At 46.8% G+C, this 18,450-nt stretch overlaps 1 protein-coding gene across 4 annotated transcripts in view; it reads right to left on the bottom strand.

The window, feature by feature from the left end:
- The window catches only part of pcloa (piccolo presynaptic cytomatrix protein a), a 31,111-nt gene that overhangs the window by 7,543 nt on the left and 5,118 nt on the right, over window positions 1-18,450 (bottom strand). Inside the window, exons 4-17 of one of the 4 annotated variants that reach the window (XM_061762172.1) lie at window positions 14,102-16,360; window positions 9,925-13,945; window positions 8,074-9,587; window positions 5,498-7,544; window positions 4,349-4,396; window positions 3,765-3,847; window positions 3,603-3,678; window positions 2,799-2,924; window positions 1,345-1,453; window positions 1,203-1,267; window positions 954-1,141; window positions 829-879; window positions 532-662; window positions 58-84 (exon numbers count right to left, since the gene is read on the bottom strand). In XM_061762172.1, the coding sequence (XP_061618156.1) occupies window positions 58-84; window positions 532-662; window positions 829-879; window positions 954-1,141; window positions 1,203-1,267; window positions 1,345-1,453; window positions 2,799-2,924; window positions 3,603-3,678; window positions 3,765-3,847; window positions 4,349-4,396; window positions 5,498-7,544; window positions 8,074-9,587; window positions 9,925-13,945; window positions 14,102-16,360 (10,745 nt within the window). Of the gene's footprint in view, window positions 1-57; window positions 85-531; window positions 663-828; window positions 880-953; window positions 1,142-1,202; window positions 1,268-1,344; window positions 1,454-2,798; window positions 2,925-3,602; window positions 3,679-3,764; window positions 3,848-4,348; window positions 4,397-4,789; window positions 5,407-5,497; window positions 7,545-8,073; window positions 9,588-9,924; window positions 13,946-14,101; window positions 16,361-18,450 lie in introns of those variants that run through there. The other 3 variants (XM_061762175.1, XM_061762173.1, XM_061762176.1) reach the window with 3 other exon arrangements.

Genomic DNA, 18,450 nt, shown 5'->3' with positions numbered 1-18,450 from the left:
TACCTTCACCAAACTGACAACCAAGAAAACACAAAAGTGTCAAAATCAATCACATACCTGGCGTTCTGGACAACCATGACCTGACTGAGGGGGGGGTCCAGCATGCATTAAATATAGAGAACATACAAAAAAAAAAAATCAATAGTCAGAGGGAGTGAGTGTGTGAAGTGTGGGTTGGGGTCTGCGTTCAGTGTCAAGAGGGAGGTGGGGGGGGGGGGGGGGGGGGCATGGCACAAGGGCCATTTCATTTGGGACACCTGCATCGACAAGATCCAATACAACAGCAATAATCATTTTTTTCCCCTTCATGTGGGTGTCAAAATTGCCTCCATCCAGCAAGAGCGTGGAAACAGGTAGCGGCTCGATTACCCTGGAGTGCAATTACAGTGAAAATGGCGCTTTTTAAAAAAAATGTTTACACTTCTATAGTACCACGGCACGGTGCTGAGAGCATAGATCGGAAGCCAAAAATATGAACGGGGCATTTTCTTTGGATAAGCAGCCCGCATGAAAATATATATTTGCGCTCACCCTCGTCCCGGCAGGAGGTACACCTTAACAAAGGGGTCCGAGTAGCCGTTGTTGTCGCGCGGCGCCAGGTTCCGCGCCTGCAGCACGTGCACGATCAGGTTGCCCAGCTGCTTGTCATAGTGGATTTGAAGCTGCAACAAGAAGAAGAATCTTCAATGTTTTTCTGCCAATAGGAATTCCAATGAATTCAGGCCCCGCTCGTCTGCTGCGAGAAATCTTTGAGGTAACGTTTGATAGATTTAACATTTCCACCAGCAAGGTTACTTTTAAGTCTTGAAGTAAGCAGACGTCACCGACCTGTATGTCACCGGTGATGGGGTGTGACGGGGTTTTGCTTCCATCTGCAGCCTGGAAGGGAAGAAAAGGTACTCAGACACAGAGAGACAGAGAGAGAAACCAAGAATGCCTCGTTGAGCACTGGCCTTGCTACTGTGCCGCTTCTTGCTGACAGACGGCGAGCCCGGCTGGGCGGGGCTGGAGGTGGCCGAGGTGGTCGCCGTGAGGCTGGCGGAGGAGGCGGTGGAGGACGGGACCTGCTGCTGGGACACCTTCTGCAGCTCCGCCGCCAGCTGCTTGGGGTCCACGCCCGGAGACCTGGGCGGCCTGTCACCTGTACGTATGTAATAGTTATTAATAATGTTTTGACTGCATGACTGACTACAACGGCTCACTTTTACTTGGCTGCTGGAAGGACAGGTGCTCAGAACCTTCGGATTCTGCCAGCATGTTGAGATCTCTGAAAAGAAAAGAAGACCAACGCTCCGAAAAGGTACCTGAGCAACACTTTAATATGAGATTTGATCTTATACTCACAGTCTGACACACAAGTCGGCCTCGCTACACGAGTGGCCAACGAGCCCTTGCACCTCTTCGTATGTTTTTCCCATCAGGAGAACGGCATTCCACTCCAGGACTTGCATTCCTGTTGGAAAACAGACATTATATTCAGGTGACTAGGGGATATTTTGTCATGATTCATGTGCAGATTTATGGGAAAAATAACTACACTGCAAAAACGGAGCTTGAAAAACAACATAAGAAATAAGGAATATGTTATTCAATGTAACAAAATGATCTGCCAAAAGAAAACCTATATACATATAATATTGTGGTTTAACATGTTAAACTATACTTACTCATAATTAGTAATGCTTTCTCACAAAACCTAATTCTCATTTTTGAAGGGGGGGAAAAAAATGCTTGAAGCAAGCATTGCAATGCTTGAAATGCTTCCACAGACACGGCCTGGGAAGAAGAAACATCTTGGAGGACAAAGAACAAGCATAGTTCACCTTGATTTGCGACTGGGTTAGATTAGAGTTTTTGAAGTGACTCTATAGACATGAAGTTGCACGCAAACAACCCAAACCCACACGGCAAGAAAAACACAAAGATGTGCAAAGACACGGCAGGCGTTTCGTTGTTCACACAGCACAAGCACAAGCCAGGCTCCGGAAACTTACACGGTCTGAAGCAGCTCATCAGTAGCGTCCTCTGCTTGCGTCGCACTGCGTGTATTGCACACAAATTAGCGGCCTCGTCACACACAAAACACATTTTTTGCCATCTTCGCACCTTCCGGAATGTTCCGCAGCCTTTGTGCAGGGTTGCGCTTGAGATGTCCTCGCCGATTTGACGACAATAGCAATAATATCACTTCAATTAGCAGCTCGAATGTGTTTTGTCTGATGAACAGGGACGAAATTATTTGTATGGTGTGAAATCCCAGGAGCCTACCGCTATCATCTACCACTTGCCACAGATGGATGGCTCACTATGGAAGCTTCAAAGTGGCCTCGTGTCATTCTCCGCGTGGCGGCGACCGCCTCAGAAAGACCGTAAAGTCCCGACACGCTCGATGCTGACCCCGCGCTGACATAAAAGTCCGGCCGCGAGCAGACGGATGGACTGTGAGGGGAGAGGCACGGAGGGGTTAACTGCTCTCAGACTGTCGTTGTGTAGAATCAATAACTGCTGATTTGAACGTATCGAGCGGCAGCTCATCCCTTGGTGGCAACAAGCCAGAAGTGTGTAAGGGTCAAGCAAAAAGGTCTTTTGCGACCCGTGATTCGAATTTTGGTTGTTATTATTTACACGTCTAAAGGCAGCTTGCGAATGTTTAGCGCAGGGGTGTGCAAACTTCTGTCCTCAAGGGCCACATTGAAGGTTTAAACCCCAATTTTATTTGTATAGCCCTTCATCACAAAAGAGTCATACTTGGCCCATGTCTGGTTTAGGGTAAGAATGATAAGAGTCAGGGCGCTCACCTTCCAGAATCTTCCCCGTTTGTTCCGCGGCTCCACCGGGTAGAACTTTGGCAACGTAGGCTCCGATCTCTCCGTTACCGCCTGGCACCTCCTTCCCGCCGACGACACGGATGCCCAGACCGTTCCCTAACAAACGCAGAAAGATGGCACATAATACAAGCACAAAAGCTCTCTCAAATGTTCCATGTGTTAATTACATAATCCTAAGTGTGAGGCCCTGCGCCATTTTGAGCACGGCAATGGCTGCCGGGCCTGGAGGCGAGCCAAACGGAAAGGGATGCCAGAAGATGAAATACTGTATCTGCTTCACGCTTTAAACGGACCGACAAAGGATAATGACGGGTGAAATTGCTTGCCAGTTTGTTTAAAAGATGGGAGTCCAAAAAAAGGACATGTGGTGCACTCGTCAAACTGATCCCAACCTGGTCCCGGTTTGAGGATCATTTCAACCAATAGACTGCTAACCAAAATGTCCAGATATGTCCTAAAACCACAGCAACCTCAGATATGATTCAAAATTAGCAGCCTTTGTACTTTAATCACTGAAATATTGTGTCAGATCTACTTTCTAATCTTGATAGTTATCTTGATGTGGGCACTTCCTCCAAATCCAGATTGTTCTGTCTTAAGAACCATTGCCTGGAATCATGACTGGTAATAGAGGCATCAAGGAGCACAACACACATTTGATTGCACTAACTTGATCCCAAAAGCTGATCATGACTGATTTCAACTCCAAGAAACATTAACGGGACACGACTATTTTGAGAAAACTGTCTTTTGTCAATAACGGAGCTATTTTACCTGAGACACTGCGGTCTTTGGGATCTCTCTGCAGCTTGACCCTGAGGTGAGGGAAGGGGTAGTATGGACCTTTACCCTGTGGCCCACACAATCATTACATTACATGCTGTTTATGTTGATTGGCAGGTATACAAAAAGGTGGGTTTTTTTTTTTTCCGTCACCTGTCTCTTGTCGTGTCCATTCTCCGAGCGTCCGTCTCTGGGTTTGTCGAACCAGTCGGTCTCCTCTCGTCTCAGCTGGTAGGCTTCAGCGACAAAGAAGCACAGGCAGTCTAAGAACGTTTGCCTTAGCACAGCACACTAGTGAGGATTTCCAAAAATAAATGCATGCTATTCATGGAAAGGTAACATCAGCTTGTGAATGGCAATACAAGGGCCAGCGTCAATGTTGCATAATTCATGTTTTAGGTAGAAAAGAATGAAAAGCAATGAAGGGCGTTTTCTCACTTGTGTTACAAAATGAAGTGGATTATAGGAATGTAGTTTGACACAGTAAGTATAGTTAATTGGGAGTAGTGTTATTTAAACCTACAGTGATACATATCTATGACTGTAAATGTTGGGTACGCACTCTATGCATTTCTCATTGTTTTGTCAAATTTGTCCAAACATAAGTCACACATGTGCTTCCACAGAATAAATAAGTACATTTTAAACTTTCCCAACATTTAAACATCATATCATGCGGATGATTGTGCAGTTGAATTGCTGTGTAGGTTAATATGTCGTGTCTAATAATACTCTACCCTTGGCTGCATGGTCTCTGTTCAAAGGCATCAGGGAATCACTTAGGGCTGCAATCAAGGCAAACGGGTTTACACGGCGAAATGGCGGGACCCATATCAAATCGATCAATACAGTATGTCCCGATGATGCAATCAAGAAAACTCAAACCTGGGAGTGTGAGGGTTTTGAACAGATAAACATAGGCTTACAACTGAGCAGCCCTTCAATAAAATATTCCTAATATACAGTAAAGCAGGAGGTACAAAAAAAAAAAAAAGGGATGTTCTTGAAAACAAATATTTTTCTTTCACATTTTCGCCAGGTTTAACTAGTAAACGTACGATATGACGTGTGGGGCCATAAGCACGTTTTAAAAATACTACAGAAGCTGTATATAATGATAAAGCAAGCAATAAATAGAAGACACATACATGCAAGTATTCAGGCACGGCATACAAACATCACATTTTTATATTTATTATTGCTTTAAACAAACATGCATTTCAAACACACAAACAAACCAGCATTTTTTTTTTTTTGTTTTTTTCCTAATGGCACTGCCATGCTTTTATTTGTTGACAAATGTCTTTATTTTTCGGTGGATGTTTTTATAAAGTCTATGTTGACTTGAGTTGATGTGACACAAGCTTGTATTAAAATTCCGTGACTGTAAAAGAAAGCAATTGTAAAGATTTTCCAAGATGTGGGAGGCACTTGCCAGTTCACTGGTGGGGAACAGAATGCTGGGGGATTAACCCGAGATTTTTCCGCCTCAAAAGCACGACTTTAAAAAAATATTCCTACAGTGACAAAAAGACGAGATGAATCCCTCTATTCAAAAAAACAAAAAACGCTGTACGAGTTAGATCACTATTTGAGGAGAACACCTCCCACACAGTCACATAAAGTTATGCCCACATATTACATCATATCGGAAGTACAGACCGAAGCACAGACAGACATGCATAAAACGATAACATTCAAGCATGCCTCGTAACACAGAACAACATGGGCAACATTTGGATTAGAGTGACAGCACGAAGAGAAAGCAACAGATACATGCAGATCGTCACAAGTCCTGAAAGTTCCACAGAGTGGCAGCCAACGCATGCAAAAGGAAAGCAAAAATAAGAACAGAAAGATACTAACAGGATGGTTGTGTCGTTTACCTTCGCTATCTGACATGGTGCCCTGAAGGTCATCCATCAGCACATAAGCCCTACCCCTGCTCGGTTCCTCTCTGATGTGCTGCTGCTGAGAGTCCTGCAAGGACAGACAGGAACCAAACTGGTCCCTGGAGTCGGCCGAGATGGGCGGCAGAGGCCCTGCGGAGGCGCGGGCCATGCCCATCGGCTGCCCGACAGGGCTCAGTGGGCTCTCTTCCTCAGAGTTCTGGGCTACGATGGGGATTCTCCCACGCCCGCTTTGCACAATGGGGAGGCTGGTGGGTTTGGTCCGACCAGAGGGAGTTTGGAAGCTGGGCACGTCTGTGGAGGCTTCACCGTCCCCTTTAAGCCTCAGCGATGAGCTGGAAGGGTCTCTTTTAATGGACAGGTCTAGGCCATAGCAAGATGTAGGCCTGGATGATGGTCTTGAGCGGCTGCCGCTCGGGTAAGCAGAGTCCAAGCCCAAGCTCTGGCCCAGATTTAGCGAACCAGCCAGGTTCGCCCCTAAGGTGGACCCCAAGTATTTTTGCTGCTCTGCAATATTCTTCCGAAGGCCAAAGGTAATCTCGTCCTGCATGAGTCGGCTGGATCTTGGGGAGCCACTGGTAGACCCCAAATAGCTTGTATAGTCCATGTCCAAACCTCTGCTTTCAGTAATTGAGGAATACTTGGAGGAGATCTTAGGCTCCATTAGTGGAGTCTTGTGTTTTTGGTACAACATTGATGCTGGTAGTTGTTTCGCTGCCTGCTTCTCGAGAGTCAGCCGACTGATGCTGTACTTGTCTGACTTTGGATAGTGCCTTTGGGAGTAGCTGGAGATGCTGGAACTTGGGGTATAGTAGTGCTGGGACAGAGCTGTCAGAGGGTCCAAGCTTTCTGTCCCACCCGTGCTTCTCCTGAACTCCTGCTTGAGCTGCTGCTTCAACAGCTTGAGTTCGTAGGGTTCCTCCATTGGATCTTCTTCGTCGGGAGTTTTTCCATACGTATGCAGCCTGGAGGTGGAGCCAAGATAGTCAGTGGATCCTAGATCTGCAGCACTGCGGTGGAGCAGCTTCTCTGCTTTGGCTAGCTCTCTCTCAGCAAGACTGTATGATGACGACAGACCCGAGGAGCTCTTAGCTAGCTCGGCCGCATCTTCCAGGAGCAGGTAACTCCGAGGCGTGTGGTGATCAATTTCCGAGTAGTATGAATCAGCTGCTATACTTCCCACCTCCAAGGCTCTGAGGTCGAGGTGGTTGCCATATTTGTCATATTTCACGCCGAGGTAGGGCGACGATGTGGGATCGGGCTGGCGGCTAATGACATCGTATTTGGTGGCATCCAGTTCGGAGAGGAGAGCGGCTTGTCTGGCAGCCTTCTGCTGCAACAGGAGCATCTGCTGGTAACTTTGCTGTTGGGAGCTGGTGAGCGAGGGGACAGAGGAGTACATGGAATGAGACTGGTAGGACTGGGGCGTCTGATAGAGAGACTGCTGGTATTGGCTTTGAGGGTATTGGTACTGGGAGTATTTTCCGTATTCATGTTTCGTTTGAGGTGGGACAAAGTCATCCAATTCTGATTGAGGAGCCGTCCTGGGACGTTCCAGACCATGGCTTTCTATTTCCTCATCCTCACCGTCACCATGGTCATCTCTGGTCTCTCGGATGTTGCTGACCTCGCTGTCCGACATATATTCTCTATCTTCAGCCACCCCCTGTAAATAAGCCAGCTCTCTCTTCTCCCGCTCCTTTAGCAGGGCGTCTTTCCTCCGATTAATACCCATCTCCAAGTACCTCAGCTTGGCATCAATCTCCTTCTCCTCCTCGTCAAGCTCTGCCTGCCTTTTGCGCAGTTTGGATGACTCACGTTCCACTAAATCGAGCTCACGATCGATGTCTTGCAGGATCTTGGCGCGGGCCATGTTTGAATTGCGGCACATTCGCCGACGAGCAGAACCGGTGCTGTACGTGGTCTGGCCACTGGTTGATGACTCGTCTTCTGACGGGGGATTGGGCAAAGTCCTCTTGACCTTCTTTGGAGTGCCAGTTGGTGTTCCACTGGAGCCCTTCCCCTGCCAAAAAAGTGAGATTTAAGTCATATATATACTATGTGTGTGTGTGTGTGTGTATATATATATATATATATATATATTTTTTTTTTTATATATTCATATATCTATCCATCCATTATCTGTACCGCTTATCCTCACTATACACATACAGTGTATACACATACACACACACTGTATGTTCCATATGGTGTCAAAACTATGCACTTTGTAGTGTCAACCTAGTGTAAAGAGCAGTAATTTATTCACATGGAGGATTTCACTGCTGAATATATTCCTGCAAGCCCAGCGTATTCTTTTCATGCATGCATGAGATGGTCGACGGTGAGTTACCCAAGCATAGATTTGACTTTCAAAGCATATGTAAGCCAGAAGCAAAAAGGCTGCAAAAGCGGACATTCACCGCAATCAGAGCTATAGTATGAATAGCTCTTGCTTGTAACATTTATGATATTACATCAGAAATGCTAAGTGGTTGGAGTGAGAGACTCTATTACTTGCTATAGTAACAAAGAAAGGAAGATGTACTCACAGTATCACCATACTGGGTGCCAGATGTTGTCCTTTCTTCCCCAGTTGGACTCATGGATTTAGGGTCAGACATGGATCTCTGCATGGGCTTTGGTCCCCTTGGACTTCCTGGATCTGGGCTTCCCCGGAGCTTTTGAGGGCTTTTATCACCCAGTGATTTATCATAAGATACAAATTCAAGTGATTTGCTCGGGGAAACACAGGGCGATAAGGGAGAATAGAGCACGTTGGGAGATTTAGGGGGAGCTTGAAGCGTGGAGGACTCAGCTTTGAGGTCGCGAGACAGACCGATCTCCAAGGGCGTGGGTCGTTTCTTTGGCGAGGTTCTTTCCGAGTCGGACAGCTCCGTTCTCGTATCCATCCTGATGTTTCCATCTGCATCCGTTTGTATAGAAATCTCAGTGTGCGCTTGTAGAGACATGTCCGCCTGCCCTCCTCTGTCCCCTCTTGAGGTGCGTGGCCGATTCTGTCGGCTTTTCTGAGCCTCCCACTCCTCTTGATCTTCATCATCCGTCTGCACACAACTGTCAACGCTCTTTTTGACACTTTTCTTTTTCCTCCCCGCTGTGTAAGCTTTGTTCACCGTCTCGTCCTCTTCGTCAGTTTGGCAACCACTGTCTGTGATCTTTCGTGACAGCACGGTGCCATCGGGACCCAAGACAATAGCCTCTTGGATGCCATTCCCGAGCATCTCCCCACCTGGATACAGCTGACGAAGCTTTTGCTCTTCCAGTTGCATGCGGAGTTGCTCTTGGAGTCTTTGAATTTGCTCAAGCTGCTGCTGTTGCTGAGCGTAGGTTTCCTTTTGCATCATGAGGTGCGCTTGCCTTTCCTCTTCCTGCTGGGTCAAGATTTGCTGCTTCATGACCTGAAGCTCCTCCAGTTCCTTCTGTACCAGCATCTGCTCTTGCTCGCGAAAACGTTGAATCTCCTGACGCTCCCATTCCAGCTCCTCGGCGAGGTGCTGCTGCTTGAGTTTTTCCATTTCGAGCCTCTCTCGCTCTGCGTGATACTGGCCATCTCCAGGGAGCATAGGTGAGGAAAGAGCCTCCAGGGAGGCGGCTATTGCCTCAAGGGATTCATCCGTGTAGTCGAGGGATAAAGAAGTGGTCGCTGTGGTGACAGCATTACCAGAAACGTCCTCTTTGGTTATCTCGAGGTTGAGCGGTACGTCGCCTTGCTCATCTGCGGTCGTAATCGAGACAGTAGACAGGAAGCTGTGGGATCGCGTCAGTGGCAAATTCTGAATGTCCGACAGCGATGGCATGGTGTCACTGGTATGCATACTCGACTGAGTGTTGTAGGATGTACAAAAGATGGATCCTGGTTGGGTTGTTATTGCATACGTAGATGGAATTGGTGCAGCAACGGAGGAATAAACTACCCCATTGGATGACCTCAGTACACTATTTGTACCAAAAAGCGTGCCAACACCACTTGTGACTCTGGTTTGGGAATAAGGAGGGATTGTCATTCCCACGTATGCCCCTTTCTTGGAGTAGTCAACTGCTTCACCTGTTTAGAATTAAAACAAAAAACAAACAAATCAGTTGAGCTCGTATACTACAGTCAATAAAGTAAATGAAGTGAGCCATTCCTTACCCAAATCATAAAGTGATGGAAAAAAAGGGGGGGAAAAACAGTTCCAAAGTAGGCTATAAAGACAAAACATACAGGCACTAAAAAAAACAAAAACAACAACAACAAAAATCACAAAAAAAAGGAAAAAAATAAAAAATTTCCATGCAAAAAAAAAAAAGCAAAAATTTAAAAAAGCCATGTTAGCCATGGATGAGGGGTAGCAGTTCAAAATGACATTTAAGAGACAGGTCTGCAATGTCACTGCACTGACCTGCATCAGTTATCTTTGCAGAAGAAAGATCTACAGCACCATCTGTCGTGCCACTGAAATTGTAGCTGTTCTTACTCTTGTAAAAAAACAGGCCGGCTTCTGCCAGGTTGGTGTCCGACATAGATGGTTTGATTCCGCCAAACCCCCTCATGCCGTAGGACGAGCGGTCGTACTGGTAATGGTCATCACGGTATCCAAAACGGTCTTCAGGCAGAGGGGTGGTGGGCTGCTGCGAGGTGCAGCTTCCTGCAAACGGGAGCTTGTAGACAACATCACAGCACACGGCTCTTTTCCCTGCAGTCAGATCCACTGGCTTGCTATCATCCTCCGTGATTACAGCTGTGACAACCTCTGTCGAAATGGCGTCCACGGATACCAGAGTATTGAATGGTTTTGTCGTGCTCAGGTCAACAGCTCCTGCCACAGACGTGGTGCTTGTCGTTAATCCGTTAGCAACACAACCAGCGACAGTACAGGGTGCCATTGTTACAGGGGGTGTTTGGAATGTTCCACCCCCTGTGCTTGAACCAACTGTGAGATTAATAGGGATTTCCCCTGAGTGAGTGGGAGGCTGAGGGTCCACTGACCGGTACACAATTTGAGAGACGGGTTCAAATGCTTTGTTCTTCGTTAGCTGGAGGGGGATTGAGGATGCTTGAGAGGTTTCCAAACTGTCACACGTCTGGATTGTAGCAGAACATGTCACAATGGTGATACTGTCAGTCACGATCGAAACGGTGGAGGATTCAGAACTGAGGTTGACGACAGGTGACTGTACTGCAGTGCTCTGGCGACTGACATCAGCTGCAAAAGACTGCTGTCTGGAGTCCGGGCCAGCAGACAGATCCACTCCATTCATGTCTGACGCTGCGTCGGCCTTCATGGTCCTCAGATCCACCACCTCACAAGGAAGTACCGCCTGTCCATTCTGTACAGGCAATTGGGTCTTTGGTTTCTCCAATGAGATCGGTATCCCAGTTGCCCTCGGAACTGGCACAGGCGGAGGCGACCGTTCATGAACAACGGAGACGGTAGTTCTTTGGACCTCTGTGGTAACTACTTGAGAGATTAGGTTTGGCATTACCACGGGAGGCTGTGCCGAGGCTGATACTGCCTCGATGATGTGACAAGAACTTGACACATGTTTTTCTGGGCCGCATATCTCTTGATTCTCAATGGATTCTGTCACTCTGGTGTAAGCCAGAGGCACTCTAGTTGTATGAGGTGGTGTTGACTGCTGATATGAATGTGGTTGAGCCTGTGTTTGGTGATAACTTAGGGGCTGAGCTTGGTGGGCAGTAGATGCTGGGTCAGTGTCAGAGGGGGCTTGAGTTGAAATACTGTCCACTGGCGAGCTCGGCTGCGAAGGGAGTGTGATAACTACGTACGTATCACGGAGGTGTCTTGCATATCTAGGAGAAGAAGGAGACTTCGGCGAGGATTGAAAGTGCTTGCTCTCAGATGAAGGGCTAAGATTCAAAGCTATTTCAGTGGACTCTGTGGGAAGTACCGTGGGTCTTGGTGGATGCGATGCATGACCAGGGGAGGATGGCTGTGAGCAAGGTTTCGGCGCAATGGGTGGTTTGACACCATGTCTGTGGCCTTCGCCGATGCCAGCAGGAATGACAGGCTTTGGGGGAACGGGAGGTGGAACATGAGGTTTGTATGTCGGAGTTATTGATTGTTTAGAAAGAGAAGTTGTGGTTACTGTCTCTGGCCTGACTAGCGTGGTTGAAGCCTGAGGTGGGAGTGGAACTGGAGGTTTCCTGGGAAAGACTGTCGGTTTTTGTGGGGTAGGGGGAGGCAGTGTTGGTTCGACGGGTGCATCTGCTTTTTCCTGAGAGTTAGCCCTACGCAGAACATTTGGCTTAGGGGGGATAGGTGGAGCGGTTGAAACAATGCTTGGAGTGCCATGTGCATACTGTGGGACGGTAGGCAAGACAGTAAAGTTTGCAGTTACAGGAGCACATGTCGTTGAAATTGCACTTGATAGGTCTACAATGTCAGACTGGCATGCTGTGATGGGTGTGCGCGGTTGCTGGTCTAATGCGGATGGCGGAGGAGATGTAGTTTCCACAGCTGATGTTGTCTCTGATTTGTCCATTTCTTCCTCCTTTTTAATGATACTCTCTTCATCAGAGGACAACTCTCCTGAGGAACACTCTGTGACTTTCAGGTCTGGGATTGGGTAGAGAGCCCTTTCAGATGAAGTGGTTTTCACGTCAAGGTCTCGCAGAGTAGGACTTGTTCCAGGAGCCGAGACCTTTTTCATGAGCTCGTCATATGCACTTTCAGCATCCAACAATGGCTTTCCATCTTTTCCCAAAGTTACTGTGGTGACTTTGGAAAGGGTATTCTTATCGGGCTCCAACACAATTTCTGGGTTTGTACTTTCATTTTTTGGTTGCATGTTTTGGTATTCCTGTTCTAACTTCATAAATTCCTTCCTTTTCTTGATCATGTCCTCATAAACTTCATCTGGTGACCTTAGCTTCTTGGGCAGCATAGGAATGCTGATCTTTTCGATCTCTCCCACATCCTCTGTTGAATTATCCATAACAGATGCATAAGCATAATCGTCAATAAGCATACCTCCATAAAGTGCCGCCTTTCCTGGAAAGTCAACACTTTCACCTGTAGGAGACTTAGCCCTCAGTATTATCTCCTCATAAGCTTCATCAGCAGATCGGAGAGGTTTTCTCTGTGATTTATCAGTGTTTTTATCTTCTGTTGGAGAGTGTAGGGATACCGATGTGGGCAATTGGTATGTTTTCTGCACTGCGGCAATCTTTGCAGCGTGGATTTCATACCCTTCAGGGTCTGAATCGATGCTTGGAGAGAAATCAGAGCACGACGATCGCCTGATCTCTTCCATTTCCGCCTCCTGCCTCAGTTCTTCTGTCGGTGAGGCGTCTTCGATAGGTGAAAGGTTGCTTGGGGGCGTCATTGAACGGTCACGTCGCCGCTGGCCTCGAACCTCTTCTTTGTCTCGCTTAGATTTTTTACCAGCTCCTCGCTGTTTTTCCTGCTCCCTGAGTAGCTCCTCTTCTTCCCGCAACTCTTCCTCAGATGAGTCTTCAATAGTCGGCAGCATTTGTCCAGCTTGTCTATGTTTGGCTTTCCTGTGCTGCTTGCTCTCACTTGAGCGAACATGGCCGGGACTACTGCTGTCACTGTCTTCATCGAGGGAGGACAGAGATGTCGGGGATGTTCCGGGTGTAAAGCTAGATGCATGTAGACTGGATGAACCCTCCCCTTTAGAACGATCATCTGGTGAATCTGTCAGACATTCCATCTCAGGCTCTATATCGATGTGAGTTACACACATGGAGCTGCTGGTTGTATTCAGCTCCATGGTTTGAAATTTGCGAACTGCAGTACCGCTTTGACGATCCTCTTTTTCTTTGAGCTCTGGTGGATCCACTTTGATGACTTGAGCTTTTTCTAGAGAATTTTGCAGCTCTTTATCTTCTTCATCATTGGGACTTATCGAGTTCTTCTTGGATAACCACTTGGCTTTTCCTGATGTGCTACTGTTTACAGACTCAGTTTTCTTCTGTTCCATTCTTTTTCTCTCATCTTGTCTGATCTTTTGCCGAATTAGGTTTCCCTCATCGGAAGGCGAGGCGTCTTCATTTTCGCTCATTTCTATGATCTGTTTGCGGATGAATTCCTCATCATCTCCCGAAACGGGGCTCTCTTTTCCGAAGCTTTCGCTGCTATCATCCAGTGAATCGTTCCTGACGTCTAGCGGCACCAGAAGCTTTTTCTTTACGTTACTTTTGCTAACATCTCTGTCATCGTCCGAGGAGGGTGAGTCGGGAGAAAGGGGAAGCACCTCTAGTTTACGTCTGGTCTTTAGTGTGTCCATTTGTTTCTCTTCATCGCCTTTCGCTTGCGCCTGAAGAATGGGCAGGACTGTGCTTTCTAGCTTGGCCAGGTCAGAGGGGCTGGTAGGACTGCCCTCCTTGGTGGGACTTTCTCTGTTGCCAGGTTCTTTTAGAGTCTTCAACTTTTTCACCTGTTGGATTTAATTAAGGTATTAATAGGATAAGTCAAAAAAACAGAACTTCAACATATCTTGTACCGAGTGTTTTTTTGTGTGTGTTTTTTTAACAATATACCACTACCACACAGAACAACTAGTCTCTCTACTAATAATTAACACTATGGTCACCTCAGGCATTGTATCTTCATCACACTGCTCGCCCTGATGCTCGGGTGGGGCCTTCTTTTTCTGCATCAAATTAGCGCCTTCATTCATGCCTGTGTTTTGCTCACAAACTACAGAGCCCGGGATTTGGGGTTCTGCTACGGGTGCTGAAGCTACTAATATAGATAGGTCGGCATTTTCAAAATCTAATTGTGTGTCCCTCTGTGATGTGCTTTTATTCCCTTCATCCAACTCAGCAGTCCCATGTTTGGCACCAACTATGGATTCCTCGATGTTGCCCGAGTCGGGTAATGAGTCAACCCCGTTTTTGCTCTCATTGATGGAGTCTATTTCCCCAGTCAATTTGTCGAGTGGCTTCTCCTGACTGCCCGTCAAATGAGGACAAGATTCTGTGCCATCGGGGATGACAAGCTCCTCAAGGGTTTTACCGCTGACTTGTGTCCGACTCTGGAAAGGTTCTTTGGTTTTGACCTTCTCTCGCTCGTCAGAATCTGGAACCACCATTTTGTCAAAATCATGTTGTTTCGACAGAATATCTGGAGGTGGCTGCTGCTCCTTTTTCGGCATGACACTCTCAGCCTCAACTCCAGCTTTTCCTGTCTCTGTTGACTTCTCTGGCACGGAGGCTGTTTGAACACGGCTCTGGTGAACAGGAGGTGGCTTATCATTTGTTCCTGTGTCTGCCTCTTCAAGCATGACTACACTATGACCGTCACGCAGTGTTTTTTCTGCACTTTCCAATTCTCTTTGATCGATTGCACAAATGTTTTCTTTTTCAATAGAAGAATGTTCGGAAACTAGCTCTGTCTCACTAACAGGTTTCTGCTCTTTCACCTCCTGAGTTTCCTGTTGTTCAATGGGATTTATTGTGTCTGATTTCACCTCGGAAATTCTATTTTCATGAAGCGTTCCCTCTTCAGAGCCTGCGCCATCACACTTTGTCACAACACCTGTCTCCTTTTCAATCGTTTGTTCTTTGACACTCATCACTGCAGGAGTGTCCTTTATTGTCTCTCGCTCAGCTGATTTTTCTTCATTGCCTTGCACAGATATTTCTTGATTAGCAGTTTTGTCTGAGGCACTGTTAAATGCTTTTTCTACAAATGTGTCCTTTGGAAATGACTTAGTTTCTGTCTCACTACTAGCTTCTAGTTCTTTTTCTACAAGTTTCTGCTCTGACATATCAGCCAGACATTTCTGCTCAAGAGCTGAGTCAGGTTGATTACCAACTGATATCACAGAAGGTTCTATGCATTTTGACTGCATTTCATTCTGCATCTTGTCATGTTTAGGGGCCTCAATTTCAGATTTTGGTGGTACATGTTTTATTACTTTAACAGAGGGAGGAGAAGCATCCTCTTTGATTGTAAGCACCTCTGCTGTTGATTCAGTTGCTACAATTTCAGCTGCAGTTTTTGGACTGACACTTTCAGCCTTAGTTTTTGGAGTATTGTCTGTGTTCATAGTGCTGTCCACCGTGTCTGTTAAAGTCTGAGTTGGCGTCCCTGTTGAATCAACTAATTCACTCCCTATTTCTTTTGTTACACGGGATTCGACTGCTGAATCCAATTGAGGAATGATTTCCTGTGTGACCAAGGCAGGTTCAGGCTCTCGCGAATTAATTCCGCTTTCTGACAAGGGGGCTACGCTCTCAGGAACAGTGTGACTTGTGTCTTTTTCTATCTCAATGGGCATCTCATCAAAACCTGTATTCGGCAGCTGAACCTCAGAGAGGCTCCCTACTCCTTCACAAGTCATTGACTTTGCCTCGGTTGCTTGAATGACAATATCACCCTGTGCTTGATTCTCATCTCTTGGCGGCACTGTCACTGGGTTTGTACCATTTGAGCTGCTCTGCTGCAGCTGCTCAATTGCTGTGATTTCCTGCGCTGTTTCGGCAGGACTGTCTTGCTGCTGCTCTTGGATTTCAGCTACATTGGCAGCTGCACTCTCAGAGTTGTCTTGAGAATGAACAACAGGCTCAGACACTAGCTCGGCTATTAGGAATTGGTCTGAAGCACCAGCGGGATGTGGTTCATCGTGGTCGTGTGACGCTGCTGTAGGTGTTGTTGCTACCTTGGTCTGAGGGGCGGGTGGGGTTTGGTCTGCTGCTGCTGCTTCTAATAGAACGGGTTTGCTATCTACAGCAGCAGGGGCGGGGGTGAAGGAGGGAGCGGGAGACGGTGCTGGCTTCTTCGGGGAAGCCATGTCGTCTAGCTGACTGGCTCTTTTCGTCTGGCAGTTGAGGCAAAGCCATTCTTTCTGCAATGAGAATGATAGAAATGTAAATACGTTAGTTTACATACATCAAAATATACACAAGTCGACGTTCAAACAGCTCCCTGGAACAGATTATGGCCACTGTAAAACAAGTCCGTTTTAAGGCAGCGTCATGACATGCCTTAAAGCATACAAAAGCCCAAGCCACTTAACGTCTTCCTGACATTTATTTGAAGCTGTATGTGACTCGAGTGCTATCTTCAAGAAAATTATTAATATGTGACCCGTTCTGCAGCTTCCTCCATCGCTGGGGCGAGGATGAATCAAAGAAAAGTCACTCTCTTTCAACCTACAAGGACATTTTCCCAGCATCCCACATGCATGGGTTTTGACCACAACACCCACGGGAGCTTGTGACGACAGCAATGACACATGCAGAGCTCCAATAAGAAGCCTGACAAGTCATTCAATCTGCCCGGATACGCGTCAGGTCGGTCAGAGTCCCATACCATCTGAAATCAAACTAAGTACGGTGAAGGTCGATTCAGCTTGTTGATTAAGACGCGGGATCCAGTGTGGGTTTTACCTGTCTAAATTTAAACAAAGGCTGGCACCAACACAGGGGCGAGATGAGGATCTCAGGGAGGATGTCATTAATGAGGAGGAAAGCGTAACAAAGAAATGAGAAGACGTCTCGAGATCATTAATCGATGGAACGGAGGCTAAAGGACAAAGTTTGGGTGCCTCCACACACTCGACATTACGATGCTGTTAATCCGCAAATCGATGGCCTTTCGGTTCAGAACCATAAGGGCCAAGAGGAAACATAACATTTTACAGCGTCAACATGGAGTGGAATATTTATTGCGTCCTTACTGCAGCATCTCAGCACTCAATCTAGCTAAAGTCGGGGTCTGAAATCTCGAGCAGCGGTTGTCGGAGGGAAAACTGCATGGGCCAAAAAAGATCTTAACGTCGATAAATTTTGAAAATTTATGGATACGGCATAGAGCTAATGTAATTCCTATGTGATTAATGCAAGTCCAACGTGTATGTTGTGTGAAAGAGACTATAAAAGGGGTGTGTTTTAAAACGATGTAAGTGGCAAGTTATTACCATTATCCGTTAATAAAAGTTGATCAGTAGGATCTAATGGCTTTTGACTCCACGTGATGTGGCCCTCCCAGATATTTCTCCCATTTCCGCATGAGCGGATGTCGCAGCTTGCGCTGCCCCAAAGGTGCCATCGACGTGACTCACCAGTCAGATGGTCACTGCTGAAGAAAGGCAAAATGCGGCCGCCCTCCGTCTCCTTCCTGACACCCTGCAATCCTCCTTAACATCTCTACTCCTCCAAGCCACATGAGCGTCCTATCTGTCATCAATGATCACAGCTCTTGCACACGTCAAAATTAATGCACTACAAAGGGGGTGGCGGGATGGGGGTGGGGGGGGGAGGGGGAGATGTCCATGCACCTAATTGTGATCCAAGGCAAAATCATTTCCTACATTTTTTGGATTATTCTCAGTGCCCAACTCTGCAAATCTGTACTATATTCCCATTTGATGTTTCTTCCACAGCTTTTATCATTACTTACACACGTCTTGTTAATTAGCTACGGGAAGAGAAATTCAAACCAAAAATCACATTAGACATTAGCAAAGAGTTCCGCCGATTTCTGTGCTTGCCACGGAACCGTTTCTTTCCATGATGGATGGCATGCCAGACAGTCCGTCCACGCAACAAATTTACTGTTTCCAATCTGGGAGCTAAGTGCATTGAGGGGGAGCAAGCGAGTGGCGCGGTCAGGATGTAAACACAACAGGCTGTGCTAACGAAACGTGACCAGTGCCAAAATGTGTGTGTTTTACAAAGCACAGCCCTTCTGTTTCACCAGCACCAAGGGGTCGAACCGCTAAATACATTTACTGCATAGAATAGACATAAATAACCTCACATGCACACATTAGTGCAAGGGGCAATAGAAAAGAATGTGTGTATGTGTTTTTCAGGGTTTTTTGTAACGCGAGCTGACCCGCAATCGCTCGTCTTTTACGCTTTTGTGGCCAACGACTATTTTTATACACTCGGGCCTCCAGGGCACATGAGGAAAGTGCTGTGAGGCAGCGTG

This window comes from Phyllopteryx taeniolatus, chromosome 22 (assembly GCF_024500385.1).
Source record: "Phyllopteryx taeniolatus isolate TA_2022b chromosome 22, UOR_Ptae_1.2, whole genome shotgun sequence".
Taxonomy (NCBI): Eukaryota; Metazoa; Chordata; class Actinopteri; order Syngnathiformes; family Syngnathidae; genus Phyllopteryx; species Phyllopteryx taeniolatus.
The sequence above is the reverse complement of the archived record's forward strand: the minus strand, read 5'-3'. Positions and strand labels throughout refer to the sequence as shown.